Source organism: Nanorana parkeri, unplaced genomic scaffold (assembly GCF_000935625.1).
Source record: "Nanorana parkeri isolate BGI_ZX_2015 unplaced genomic scaffold, ASM93562v1 scaffold2229, whole genome shotgun sequence".
NCBI classification, from domain to species: domain Eukaryota; kingdom Metazoa; phylum Chordata; class Amphibia; order Anura; family Dicroglossidae; genus Nanorana; species Nanorana parkeri.
In genome coordinates this window covers 105644-119876 of record NW_017308497.1, presented here as the reverse complement: position 1 = coordinate 119876, position 14233 = coordinate 105644, and the positions used below count along the sequence as shown (strand labels likewise).

The window sequence follows — 14233 nt, the reverse complement described above, 5'->3', positions numbered from 1 at the left end:
AAGAGGCCCTTGTCCTCATCGTCATGGGGACAAGGTGCACCCTCCCAATGTCAAGGGAATGTGGCCTGGTATGCAGGAGCGGGGGGTGCTTGCTTATCCCCCACCCCCCCTCTTTCCTGCTCTGCCATGCCAGTCCTCGGCTTAGGGGTCTGGTATGGGATTTTAGGAGGCTTCCCCTAAGAAATGTCCTACTAGATCTAAAGGGTCTGGTGTGACAGGGTGTGCATCGGGGGTCCCTGGTAACATTCCTACCAGTGATCGAGAGGTGAGGGAACCCGGTATATGTTCGCTCACCTCCCCATCTACTGAGCCGACCTGTGACAGTCTCATTGTCACAGGTCGGCTTAGAACTATGAGGTGAGTGGAAATCACTCATGTCATAGTTCTCCTTTTAAGGGTCTGGTATGAATTGGGGAGGGGAACCCCCACGCTGTTTTTTAAATTCTATTTTTGACCAACTTTCAGGGATTCGGTCGGCTTTGGTGGGCCATTCTCCCCCCTCCGGCTGTTTGTTCTGCTCGGCTGCATTCGGCTGTTTACTGCGGCTGCTGATTGCGCCATTGAGAGGGTTTCTGCAGCCGAAGCGGGGCGAAGGATTAGACCAATAACCTTCTTCATGTTTTATATATTTCAGTTATTTCACAAAGCTGATCTGCTTTCCTAATAGGGATGAATAGTTGTATTGTGCATTGGATGGGCACCTGGAACTCATGGGTCCGGCAGCATTAATTTGCCCCCTCTGCACCACTTAGGATGCATACATTGGGCTAAACCAGGGGATGGGCAAACTCCGGCCCTCCAGCTGTGCTAAAACTACAAATCACACGATGCATCTGTCTCTGGGAGTCATGCCTGTGACTGTGAGAATCTTGCAATGCCTCCTGGGACTTGTAGTTTCGCCACAGCTGGAGGGCCGGAATTGGCCCACCCCGTGGGTTAACTCTATCCTTTCTTCTATCCCACTTCCTTATTGTAAACTTCCTTATTGAAGATGCCCCTAGGATGGACTTCCTCGATGCCCTGACACCGTTTCACTCAGCCCTGTGAATATGCATTTCCTGGTGGCACCGAGGGTTGCCACCTTTTCTTTCAGCGAAACCCGAACATTCTTGCAACTCACTGAATATTTTGGGGGGTTAATGAGTCGTGGCTTATTTATATGTAAATAGCTCCACCCATTCATATGTAAATATCGCAGTAGAGACTATTTTCAGTGGGGGGGCCAGTAGCCCCATCTTAATTTTGGTTGCCCCTGTCTGCCTGACACCATGTGTCCGGGTTTCAGCTGCCAAGAAACCCGGACACAGCATTCATAACCCGGACTGTCCGGGAGAATCCTGGACAGGTGGCAAACCTGGTGTCACCACTCAACTACAGCTCAACGTCTGAACAATGTAAAATCATCATTGCTTGGTGGAAGTAATGCATGATGGGATATGTGGTGTTGAGAAATGGAGATTGCATCACATCAAGCAGCAGGGAAAGAGACGCAAAGCACTCTGGGAGTCCGGGAAGTTGCTGGGAGTGATGGGCAGATGGAAGGCGGCGCTCACTACAGAAAAGGGATTTTCTCTAGTAAGCTTTGATTGTATTATCAGAAACAACTCCACTATGTACAGGGCCGGATTTACTCTCTGCTGCCCCAAGGACAGGCTCCTCAATGCGCCCCCGTACTCGCCTACCCCATAGGGTTGCCACCTTTTTCTTCCAGCGAAACCCGAACACTCTAGTGACACACGGAAATTTTTAGGGGAGAATGAGTCGTGGCTTATTCATATGTAAATAGCGCCACCCATTCATATGTAAATATCACAGTTGAAACTATTTTCAGTGGGGGGCCAGTAGCCCCTATCTTAATTTTGGTTGCCCCTGTCAGCCTGACATCTTGTGTGTCCGGGTTTCAGCTGCCATGAAACCCGGACCCAGCATTCAAAACCCGAACTGTCCGGGTGAATCCCGGACAGGTGGCAACCCTACTAACCCCCCCCATGGAGAATGGCAGATCTGCAGGCTGCATTCAAGTGATCTTGGCAACATCACCGAGATCACTTGTACAAAACTAGCGGCGGCTTCCCCGCTGTACATTTAGCTCTGCTTGCCCAAATCAGGTCTACATGTAGAAAACAACTACCCGCTCGGCGCATGGAACTGCATGTCCCGGGTATCTGGAGATAGGAATTCCACACCCCTGCTGCCCCTCTACTCCCTGCTGCCCCAGGGACGGGTCTTGGTTGGCCTTGTGGGAAATCCGGCCCTGACATGTATTCCTATCACAATGCTGATGGTATAACAAGATGGGATCTGTTGGGACTTTACATCTCCTTTTAAAAATATCTCCTGTATCATTTTCAGATCAAAAGGTGAATGAGATGTGCGCCGGCTGCAGCAACCCCATCTCCGACCGCTTCCTGCTGAGAGTAAACGACCGACTGTGGCACGAATGCTGCGTGAAGTGCGCGGCGTGTTTACAGATCCTTTCTGGAACCTGCTACTACCGCAACCGGCAGCTTTACTGCAAAGAAGACTACGAAAAGTAAGTTTATATCGTCACTGAGAATGACTCCGCAGTGTCTGCAGCTACAGAGGTCAGTGATGACTCCTATTAACGTGTCATTTACTGCTTGTTAACCCCTTGCTGACCGCGGTGTTTACACCCCCTTCCTGCCCAGGCCATTTTTCAGTGTTCAGCGCTGAGGTACTTTGACTGACGTTTATTCCGTCACACAACTCTGTACTGACATGAATTTTATACCACTTTTTGGGGACAGGTAGAGCTTTCTTTTGGTGGTATTTAATCACCACTAGGGGGAGGGGTTAGTTTTTACTATATTAAAGTGACATTAAACCCTCAGATTTTTTAACATAAACCAATACTGCAATGTGCGCCTTACTGTAATCCATGGTTGTTTCCCTTCTCTTTGCTGCTCTTCCTTTTAAATCCTCATGTCTTCTCATGCTTGGGGAGAACTTCCCTTTGCAGCGCCTCTTCTTCCTGTAGTGCTGGCTCAGGTTGTGAACCTGCACACAGACACCATGTAGCCATTCCAGAGACAAGGCAGTCGGCTGCAAAACAGAAGTTCTCCCCCAGCATGACAAGAGATGCAGATTTAAAAGGAAGAGCAGCAAAGAGAAGGGAAACAACCATGGATTACAGTAAGGTGCACATTACAGTATTGTTTTATGTTAAAAAATCTGAGGATTTAATGTCACTTTAAGAACAAATTACTGTAAGTTTTGAAAAAAAAATGTGTTTTTACGTTATGTTATAAAACATTTATTTTTACCCAATTTTTTTGGTAAAATTTAAAAGTCGGGGTCACGTCGGGTAAATAGACACCAAACAACATGTCAAGCCTATAAATTGCACGCACCCGCGAAATCGCAAAAAACTACCATACCCAAAATTTCCCATAGGTGACGCTTTAAAAGCTGTTACCGCTCATCAGTTTAGTGCTATCGGTGATTGATGGGCGCAATCGTCGTTTTCGCACATAGGTGCACCCGATTCATGTTTGCACGCGTGTATGTATGGGTGGGGACAATATCGTGCATTGCAGTGTCGTTGAAAAAAGTAGGCATGCAACTCAATGCACCTGCCGCACTGTAACGCACAGTAGGTGTGATGCGCAGTACCGTGCAATTTAACGCACGTAGGTGTGAACAGGCCCCGAATGTAGCCTTATCGTCCCCATATAGCACGTGACCAAACCTTCTATTCATCAGGCCTGAGAGCAGCAGGAGAGGATGGAAGGAGATGGCCTTTCGTCCTCCTGTAATGCTGGGGTTGGGGACACATGTGAAATCACTGGTGTCACAAATCACTGCAGAGGACCCCTGATGTCATTGGTTGCTAGGACCGTCCAGCAGTCCTATGAACCAATAACTAAGAGGAAGAGGACCCTCTGATGTAATTGGTTGCTAGGACCACCCAGCGATCCTATGAACCAATGACTGTGGAGGAAGAGGACCCCTAATGCCAGTGGTTGCTAGGACCGCCTGGCAGTCCTGTGAACCAATGACTGCAGAGGAAGAGGACCCCTGATGTCAGTGGTTGCTAGGACCGCCCGGCTATCCCATGAACCAATGACTGCAGAGGAAGAGGATCCCTGATTTCAGTGGTTCCTAGGACCGCCCAGGGGTCCTATGAACCAATAACTAAGAGGAAAAGGATCCCTGATGTCATTGGTTTCTAGGACTGCCCAGGCATCCTATGAACTAATGACTGCAGAGGAAGAGGAACCCCTGATGTCATTGGTTGCTAGGACACCAGCAGTCCTAGCAACCAACAACTGAAGAGGACTGTGGTCCGGACACGGACCGATCACCGACCTGAGCTGGGTTATGGCATGCAATGTTCACACTGGCTAATGACCGCATCCTCTTATACCTTATTCCGCCGGATGTACATCCCCTCCTCTCTCTGCCGGCATCCATCACCGAGATGACCACCGGCAGTTAAGTGTGCGTGACGTCATTACGCGCATGCACTTGCGTCATGACGTCGCTCACGTGCGGGTGACCCTGCCTGGGGACACCTCTGCGCTGAACTATCACTTCCTCAACCAATTCATCCCTCACACAGCTACCACCTCTTGTATCGCTCGCCCCTCCCCTTTTAGATTGTAAGCTCTCAGGGGCAGGGCCCTCCTTACCATCTTGTCATGATTTGTATTCTAACTGTAATGTCCTCCTTATATTGTAAAGTGCTGTGCAACCGGTTGGCGCTCTATAAATCCTGTATAATAATAATAATAACATCTAAATAATGAATATTATTAGTCTTACGGGCCCATGGCACCCACAGCAGCAGTCTCTTGTTATTCCCAGGCTGTGGTTGAATGAGGACGTGTAGGAGGAGCGGGGAGATAATCTCGCAGCTGCAGTACTGCCATAGGACCTTGTATGTAACACTGGGTGATGAAATCCTTTAATCCCATCCTCGTACCCCCTTCCTCTCCTCCTCTCCCAGTCTGCAGACTTTCCTTGGCACTTGATATAAAGAGTGAGATCCTTGACCGCTCAGACTGGGCCTTATCTCAGAGGAGGAAGGGATGCACGGACCGTCAGAAGAGCCGGGACCGTCCGCTCCTCCCCCGCATTCAGATACTTTGAACGCTTTATTATTTATTTATTTTTCCTTTTTTGATCAGATGGAGAAATAACGTTTCTATAAAGTAACTATAATGGTATTTTTATTCCGGCGTATCTATAGAATATATCATATCCGCTAATGCATATAATTAGATGTGAGAGGTCGGTGATTTATAAATACACTGTGGTAATTGCCATGATAATAAATATTAGAGGCCATCAAACTCCTCGAGGTTTCTTTTGCCAAACTATTTCCAGTGTTGAGCCAACAAGTCGTTTTTCTTTCCTCTTATTTATATATGTCAGATTGTTTCTTTTATGTATCTATATTTTGGGTTTCAGATGAACATTTTAAAGTGACAGTAAATTCAGGAGTTAAAGGAGAACTATGAGGGGGGGGGGGGTGCTTTTCACTCACCTCATAGTTCTAGCCGACCTGTGACAATGAGACTGTCACAGGTCGGCTCAGTAGATCGGGAAGTGAGCGAACACATACCGGCATTCGCTCACCTCCCGATCCTGTCACAGCTCTCTGCCGTGACAGGGGAATCGCTGGATTCCCCTCTCCCAGCTCCGATCCGCAAGCGCTGACTGGCAGAACGGACGGGGGAGGGGGCAGAGCCAGCTGTCAGTCACGCAGCTGGGCAGATCTCGATGTCGGGATCCGCTCCGGCTGCGGCGTCTCAGTATATAGGGAGCTGTAGCTCGCGGTATACTGAGCCTAGGGTGACGGGAGGACGCTAGTTTGTGTCCTCCCGTTACCCTAAGGAGAACTATGGGGAAAAGCCCTGATCCCATAGTTCTCCTTTAAATCTTAAAATGCATTCGAGTCCATGCTGATACTGTACCTCCAAAATCACTAGACCGACATTTTTAACATGGAGGGACCCTGGAAATATCTCACACTAAATTCAGGAGTGAAATCTTAAAATGCATTCAAGTCCATGCTGATGACTCTAGCAGCTGCATTCATGATAGACTGAAGGGGGAGGAGCCTGTGTAGTGGTAGGCCAATGAGGAGGGAGTTGCAATTGTCAAGACGGTAGATGACAAGGCAGTGGATGAGAATCTTTGAGGTGTCATTGGTGAGGAAGGGGCGTATTTTGGAGATGTTACGAAGGTGAAGGCGGCAGGATTTGGATAGTGATTGGATGTGGGGAGGAAAGGTCAGGTCCGAGTCCAGGATTACGCCTAGGACCTTGGCATGAGGGGAGGAGTGGATGGTTGTGTTATCAATCTCCATGTCATCCATGTCCAAAGTCCATGCTGATACTGTACCTCCAAAGTCACAACACCAACCTTTTTAACATGGAGGGACCCTGGAAATATCTGACACTAAATTCAGGAGTTAAATCTTAAAAATACAGTCCCTGAACAACAATGTATCACTCGGCTGTATTACTATTATTATTATTATTATTATTATTATACAGGATTTATATGGCGCCAACAGTTTGCGCAGCGCTATACAATATAAGGAAGACATTACAATCACAATACAATTCAAGACAAGATGGTAAGGAGGGCCCCGCCCCTGAGGGCTTACAGTCTAAAAAGGGAGGAGACAAGTGATACATGAGGAGGGAGCTGTGTGGGATGAATTGTTTGAGAACGTGATGGTTGAGCGGTTAGGTTGAGGTGGGATAGGCTTCCCTGAACAGATGAGTCTTTATTGATCGCCTAAAGGCAGTCAGAGTGGGAGATAGTCGGGCAGGTTGGGGTAAAGAGTTCCATAGGATGGGGGAGACTCTAGAGAAGTCCTGGAGGCGAGTATGGGAGGAGTTGACGAGGGAGCTGGAAAGCAGGAGGTCTTTGGAAGAGGGGACGGTTAGGGTGATACTTTGAGACCAGGTTGGAGATATAGCCGGGGGCGGAGTTGTGGATGGCTTTGTAAGTCATTGTTAATATTTTGAATTTTATCCTTTGGGCAATTGAAAGCCAGTGGAGGGATCAGCAGAGAGGGGTGGAGGATGGAAGCCAGTGCAGGGATTGGCAGAGAGGGGTTGGAGGATGGAAGCCAGTGTAGGGATTGGCAGAGAGGGGTTGCAGACACTGAGCGGTTGGTTAGGTGGATGAGTCAGCAGCAGCAGCAGCATTCATGATAGACTGAAGGAGGGAGGAGCCTGTGTAGAGGTCAGCCAATGAGGAGTGAGTTGCGATAAGCAAGACAAGAGATAACAAGTGAGTGGATGAGTAGTTTTGCGGTGTCATTGGTGAGGAAGGGGGTTATTTTGGAGATGTTAGGAAGGTGGAGGCGGCATGATTTGGATAGTGATTGGATGTGGGGGAGAAAGGTGAGGTCCGAGTCAAGGATGACACCAAGGACCTTGGCATGGGGGGAGGGCTGGATAGTTGTGTTATCAATCTCATTCAAGTCCATGCTAAGACTATACCTCCAAGATCACTGCACCAACCTTTTTAACATGGAGGGACCCTGGAAATATCTGAAACTAAACTCCGGAGTAAAATCTTAAAAATACATTCAAGTCCCCGAACGCTGAACAACAATGTCTCTTATTTGTGTGTCACTCGGCTGTAGATCCTCAAATCATCTCTGACACTGTCCTTCCTTCTGGAGGGGGGCTACGTCTGTTCCCCATGGTCCCCGTGTGTGTTGTAAAGTAGTCACCGCTCCAAGCTCCCCCCCCCCCCGGGATGGACTACAATCTCAATACAAATGAGTAAACTAAACATGAGATTGTAGTTCATCCCGGGAACGAGCTTGGAGCGGTGACTACTTTACAACACACACAGTCCAAGAACAAGCCGAGGTCAAGGGACACAGAGCAGTAATGGAAAGGTCCAGGCAAATTGGGTTGGCGCCGGGTGATCAGATAAGGGAAAAGGATACAGATAGTCAATAGCAGGGTACAGATGAAGATCAATCACCTAGCAGTCTAGGGTGTCTCAGCCATGTTGGAACTTCTTGCACAGCCTCACAGAGAAACACAAGCACCCAGTCTGATCTGCATGCTGCACATGGCTTGGCTAAAACAGGAAGTAAGCCACAGCTTTATTCTCTACCTTATTCAATACAACAGAGTATATACCATAGATACTGTATAACAGAACTTATACACACTGCCATCTAGTGACCGAAATTGTATACTGCAGGAGTTATTGCTATAAACACAGTAATGTGTATTCTAACAAGCCATAAATAGCCTGCTTGGTGCCACCGTTCAAAATGAGCGCATGCACGTGTCCACACGCACTCCATAGAATGCGTGCCCAGGGGCGCACGGCAGTGCAGAACTCTATGCGCCAAACACGCGCATGTGCAGGCGTTCGCGCAGAACTACACAGGCTGGTCCTGGATTCCTGAAAGAGGCTGTTAAAGGATAAATGGACCCCCACAGACTGCTCTAATTTTGTCCAATTCCTGCTGAATCTGGCAAAATCTGCGCCACGGTTGGCCCTCAAGCACCACCCGGCTTGACCGAAATTGATTTTAAAAATCAACTGATCCAGGAGGAAGATTATTGGCCGGACAGTGACTGCATCCTATCAGATGTAGTCACTGTTTGGCAAGTGCCATAGTATTGAGTCAGCCAAGGATGCCGTGGCTGCCTGAACACAATAGCCGGCATCGGACATTTCTAACAGCCTCCAACGCAGGGGTAGCAAACCTCCCCCCCCTCCAGCTGTGGTGAAACTACAAATCCCATGATGCATCTCTCTTCGGGAGTCATGTCTGTGGCTGTGAGAATCTTGCAATGCCTCATGGGATTTGTAGTTCCACCACAGCTGGAGGGACGGAGATTTGCTACCCCTGCTCTAACGGCATTGATGGGGGAATTGACTGGGGGGCGGGGGAATCAAGCCGTGTGTGGCGGCCCTAACAGTATTAGAAATACATTTATCCCTTATTGTCCTATACGCGTGTGTTTAATGTCCCCGACTGCTAATTACTTTCATCAATTTGCAGCATTTCCCTTTTCTTAGGCTTCATATTTAAATATCGCCTTTCATCTGACTTAATTTTTGTTTGACTTGCTATGTAACCCTTTTTCATAATATTAATCCATCGCCTCGAAAATGTAATTAAAGTCTCCTCATACATGTTTAATGTCTTCCATTTCCCGCTCACTATATTACAGCTGTAATAAAAGACAATTTTGAGTCTGGCCCCCGTGGGAATCGTTCATTCCTCTTGGCAATAGCCCCTGGCATTTCAGTAGAATACACCTAGCGCACAGGATATTGGCTTTACTTCCAGCCCTGTGTCTCGGAGACGCAGCAGGTGAAATGCTTTCAGTTTATGTAAAAGGGAAGAGATTTTCTCGGGTTTATTTAAAGTGGATCATTTTGGGTGCGTGTGGTAGCACCGGACGGCCAGTCTGATCGGTCCTGCTGATGCATTGGGCCGGTGTATTGGACCTTGGCTGTTCTAATTTTGCAAGACTTGCACATTGAATCTGGTTGCACAATGAAAACTCCAACGTTGTAATAAAACTTTATTGTTCTGGACGAAGGCATAGCAAAGCCCCATTTGGAACCTCCCTGGGAAACCCCAATCTAGGTGCTGGTTCTTCAGCAAACTGACATTGATATGTATTCTCAAACAATTCATCCCCACACAGCTCCCTCCTCATGTATCATTTCCCCCTCCTCTTTCAGATTGTAAGCCCTCAGGGGCAGGGCCCTCCTTACCATCTTGTCTTGAATTGTATTGTAATTGTAATGTCTTCCTTACATTGTAAAGCACTGCGCAAACTGTTGGCGGTATATAAATACTATGTAATAATAATAATAATGTATTGGTTTAGGAGAACAAAGAGTCATACAACATGGTTGAATTGCAGTCTGTATTGGTAAACACATAAAAATACAGCCAATGCCTTTGGGGGATTGAGGCACCCCCTTCTCCAGGGCTCTAGGCATTGATGGATAATGTAAACTGGCTACTTCTTTAATGCTGAAATGTTGAACCCAAAGTTAGTGGTTGAGTGGTAGTGTTGTGTAGGGCCCATGTATGGGACCTTAGCTGTTCTGCTTCTGGAAGGCTGCAAACCGCAAACTCCAATGTTGTAATAAAACTTTATTGTTCTAGACAAAAGCAAAGCCCCGTCTGGGACCTCCCTGGGAGATCCTGGAAACCCCAGTGTAGGTACTGGTTCTTCAGCAAACTGACATTGATATGTGTTGGTTGAGGAGAAAAAAAGAGTCATACAACATAATGCCTTTGGGGGATTGAGGCACCCCTTCTTAAGGGCTCTAGGCATTGTGAACTGGGTGCTTCTGTCGTGCTGATATGTTGAACCCAAAGTTATTGGTTGAGTGGTAGTGTTGTGTAGGGCCCATGTGTTGGACCTTGGCTGTTCTGCTTCTGGAAGGCTGCAAACAAAAAACTCCAATGTTGTAATAAAACTTTATTGTTCTGGACAAAGGAATAGCAAAGCCCCATCTTAAACCTCCTTGGGAAATCCAGGAAACCCCAGCCTAGGTTCTGGTTCTTCAGCAAAGTGACATTGATGGTTGGAGAGAACAAAGAGTCATACAACATGGTTGAATTAGGGACTATATTGGTAATCCCATAAAAATACAGCCAACACCTTTTGGAGGATTGAGGTTTTCCTTCTTCAGGGCTCTAGGCATTGATGGATAATGCGGTAATTCTGTCATGCTGATACGTTGAACCCAAAGTTAGTGGTTGAGTGGTAGTGTTGTATAGGGCCCGTGTATTGGACCTTGGCTGATCTACTGGTGGACTCACAGATGAAATCTGGATGCACACTGAAAACTCCAATGTTTTGTAATAAAACTTTATTGTTCCGAACGAAGGCAAAGCAAAGCCCCGTCTGGGACCTCCCTTGGAGATCCTGGAAACCCCAGTGTAGGTGCCGGTACACATTGATATGTGTTGGTTGAGGAGAACAAAGAGTCATACAACATGGTGGTTGAATTATGGTCTATATTGGTAATCCCATAAAACTATAGCCAACACCTTTGTTGGACTGAGACGCCCCTTCTTCAGGACTCTAGCCATTGATGGATAATGTGAACAATATAATAGCTGGAGAGGGAACCAGGGTTGCTTGGGTTTTTTCGGAGTTGCAATATCAGATAAGCAGCAGAAAAAAAAAATGACAAAGACTTTAATTTAATCGCCAATTTAAAGTGCATATCCAACCAATTTTCTTCAATTTGAGTGAGAACAGAATGGAAACAACATTACGCGTTTACTGCTCTGTAGGTCCCCATTAGAGAGACTTCTCCTCACTTTCTATCATGGTGACCAGATGCGAAGGGGATAGGAGATAGTCTGATAGGAGTTCTACCCTTCCCCCTTTCTACTACAATAAACTGGTATTTTTATTTCTGTCTATTTAGCACCAAGACCTAAAGCAAACCTGGGCAAAGCTTAGCACCCAGAAGAGGGGCTTAAAGTGTATGCAAACCCAAGAACAAAAGTGTGAAATATCATAGCTTAAAGGAACTATGAGGTGGGTGATTTTCACTCACCTCATAGTTCTAGCCGACCTGTGACAATGATAGGCAGGGCCAGCTGTCAGCCATGCAGCTGGGCGGATCCCGGCACAATTGTCGGGATCCTCTTCAGCTGCGGCGTCTCAGTATATAGGGAGCTGTAGCTCGCGGTATACTGAGCCTAGGGTGACGGGAGGACGCTAGTTTGTGTCCCCCGTTACCCTAAGTAGAACTATGGGGAAAAGCCTTAACCCCATAGTTCTCCTTTTAATAGTCCTTAGATGCCGTGGCTGCTTTAGTTTTCATTATAGACTTTTTCCTCTTTATTTGCACCTGGTATCCGGCAAGTTACAAGCTTCCTGCGCTAGGGTGGCTACACTCATTCTCTGTTGGATCTATGGAGGACCAACAGAGCACCCGTGGACAGCAATATTGTTAAATGGTGGAGCGGCTGGTGTTAGGAGATTATGATGGATTTTACATAAGTGACTGACTGGCGGGATCATCAGGTGACACAATTACGATGGGATGACTCCCCAAAAATTCATAAATGTAATTTTTTCCCATTTCCACTTTAACAACCTTACTACTAATGCTTCCACACACACACAATGCAATCTGAATTTTTAGACAGAAAATTACTTTAAGCCCCCCAAACAAGTATATAGTTTCTGAAAGCAGAGACCTTCTAGAATAAAAAAAAAAGGGTAGCTGCATTTTGTATGTTGCACTATATGTGCACAAATATAATATGCGCGTGTTCATTCGCATGCAGATGGCAGGGGCAGTGGGGTTGGTTTTAATTTTTATTTACTTCACTTTTTACTTTTTTCATTTATTTTTTTGCTTAACTTTATTGCTATCACACAGGAGCTAACAATCCCCTATGCCAGTGGTTATCAACCTTATTCGACCCCCGAAGGGGTCCCGACCCACAGGTTGAGAACCGCTGCCCTATGTGATAGTGTTTCTAAGTGACAGGTACTCGGGGTCTATTAGACCTTCCCTGTGAGCACAGCGCTCCCTGCTTCAGTGATCACAGAGCAGATCGAGGAATGGATATTGCCTGGCCTGCTCCCGCTCTCCATCCTGAATGCATTTGCCATGATCCTGGGTCCCCCAGAAGAGCAGGGGGACCCTAAAAACCACAACAGCGGTTCTGGGGGGGGGGGCACATTTGCAGGCTGTTACAAGTGATCTGAAAAACCTTTGGCTGGAGTTTCACTTTATAAATAATTATGGGGTATTCCATTTCTAATCGCCTTTCTATATCTGTCAGCTGTTGTTCCAGAGTAAGGGAATAGAGTTGGCCTTAGAAATTCCTTTTTTGCAGGCTTAAACCTTTAATTTTAACTGAAATCACCAGTTTTTCCCAAATTTTTTTCTCACCATCAGCTGTGGGGTTTGTGCGGGATCGTTATAAAGGTTGCAGATATTTAAAGTGAACCCGTACTCCAATTTAAACTTTTATCGGTAAATTATTACTTATAAGGAAAGGTCTTGCCTAAACGATGCTCGCTGGTTACCTTTCATTAGCCAGGAAAACCTCTTTTGTGCCACTCTCTGATGTAGTTTCACTTTATTACTGGGGCATGAATTGCCCTGACATCATGCAGCTCCAACAACTGCTCTCTCCCTATGCAGTGATCCCATACTGTCACTCATAAAGTACGGGAAAGGAAAGCGGATCTTTTTCCTCATTGCTTACTTACCATGCCTTGTTCTGCACTGTGCACTATATGGAGGCGGCCATGTTTGTAGAGGAACGGGGCTTTGCTTCCTCATGTCAGAGCTGCTCCCCTGATAACTGGAGGGATTATTTAAAAAGCAACAGGATAGGTGCAGGGAGCAGAGATTTATGAAATGGACGAAGCAGAAGCAGGGGCACCTTCCTCTCCGGCAAGGAGAACATTAAGCAACACAGTTGTGACATCCAAATATCGTGAGCCTAACAATCAGCAGCAACAGTAACTTAGAGCAGTGGTTCTCAGCCTATGTAACCTCAGGACCCACATTTGTTCTTGGTCATTAAGTCGTGGCCCAAGTCTCACTTCAATGCAACGCACAGCATTGCAGTACCGTGGGCGATCAAACTGTGGGTTGGAGTTGAATTTGGGGTGCCATTCAAAAGATCCACCCAGTCTCCCTACCTTACGAGAACTGGAACGGATCCTCAGCCTGGGGTCCAACGTGGGCTGCTTTGCTGTGACGGAGCTCCATCCATATGTGCGTTGCTTGTGCAGCTCCCTTGCGTGCCCTGTATAGGTGCCGGGAGCCAGAATGTGACATCACTCCGGTCCAGGCACCTTTACAGGACACGCGAGGGAGCTGTACGTATGGGTGGAGCTCCCTCACGGCCATAGCCCCAGCCCATCCCACCTCAAGCTGACACTCGGCATATATTGAATGGCCGTTTGGCTCAAGAACTGGCAGTGCTGCAATAGGGGGAGGCTAAGAAAGGCATGCGGCGACCCACTGCACATGGGGACGCGACCCACTGAACATGGGGTCACGACCCACTTTTTTGGGTCCTGACCCACCAGTTGAGAACCAAAGCCTTATATGATTTCACACTGCAGATTTGCAGCTATAGGACTGGAAGTACAGGAGTGTATATGCGTAGGAAGTGCTCTGTTAGCCACAATTACCATTTCTTGATGCCTCTACAGTACGGGAAATCGGCAAATCTTCACTTCATGTTCGCTGTAACCTA

The 14233-nt window shown here is 47.1% G+C and overlaps 1 protein-coding gene across 1 annotated transcript in view; it reads left to right on the top strand.

Moving 5' to 3' along the window:
• The window catches only part of LOC108801129 (LIM/homeobox protein LMX-1.2-like), a 39412-nt gene that overhangs the window by 10412 nt on the left and 14767 nt on the right, over nucleotides 1–14233 (top strand). The window contains exon 2 of the mRNA XM_018573083.1: nucleotides 2353–2533. Coding sequence (XP_018428585.1) covers nucleotides 2353–2533 — 181 coding nt within the window. The remainder of the gene's footprint in view (nucleotides 1–2352; nucleotides 2534–14233) is intronic.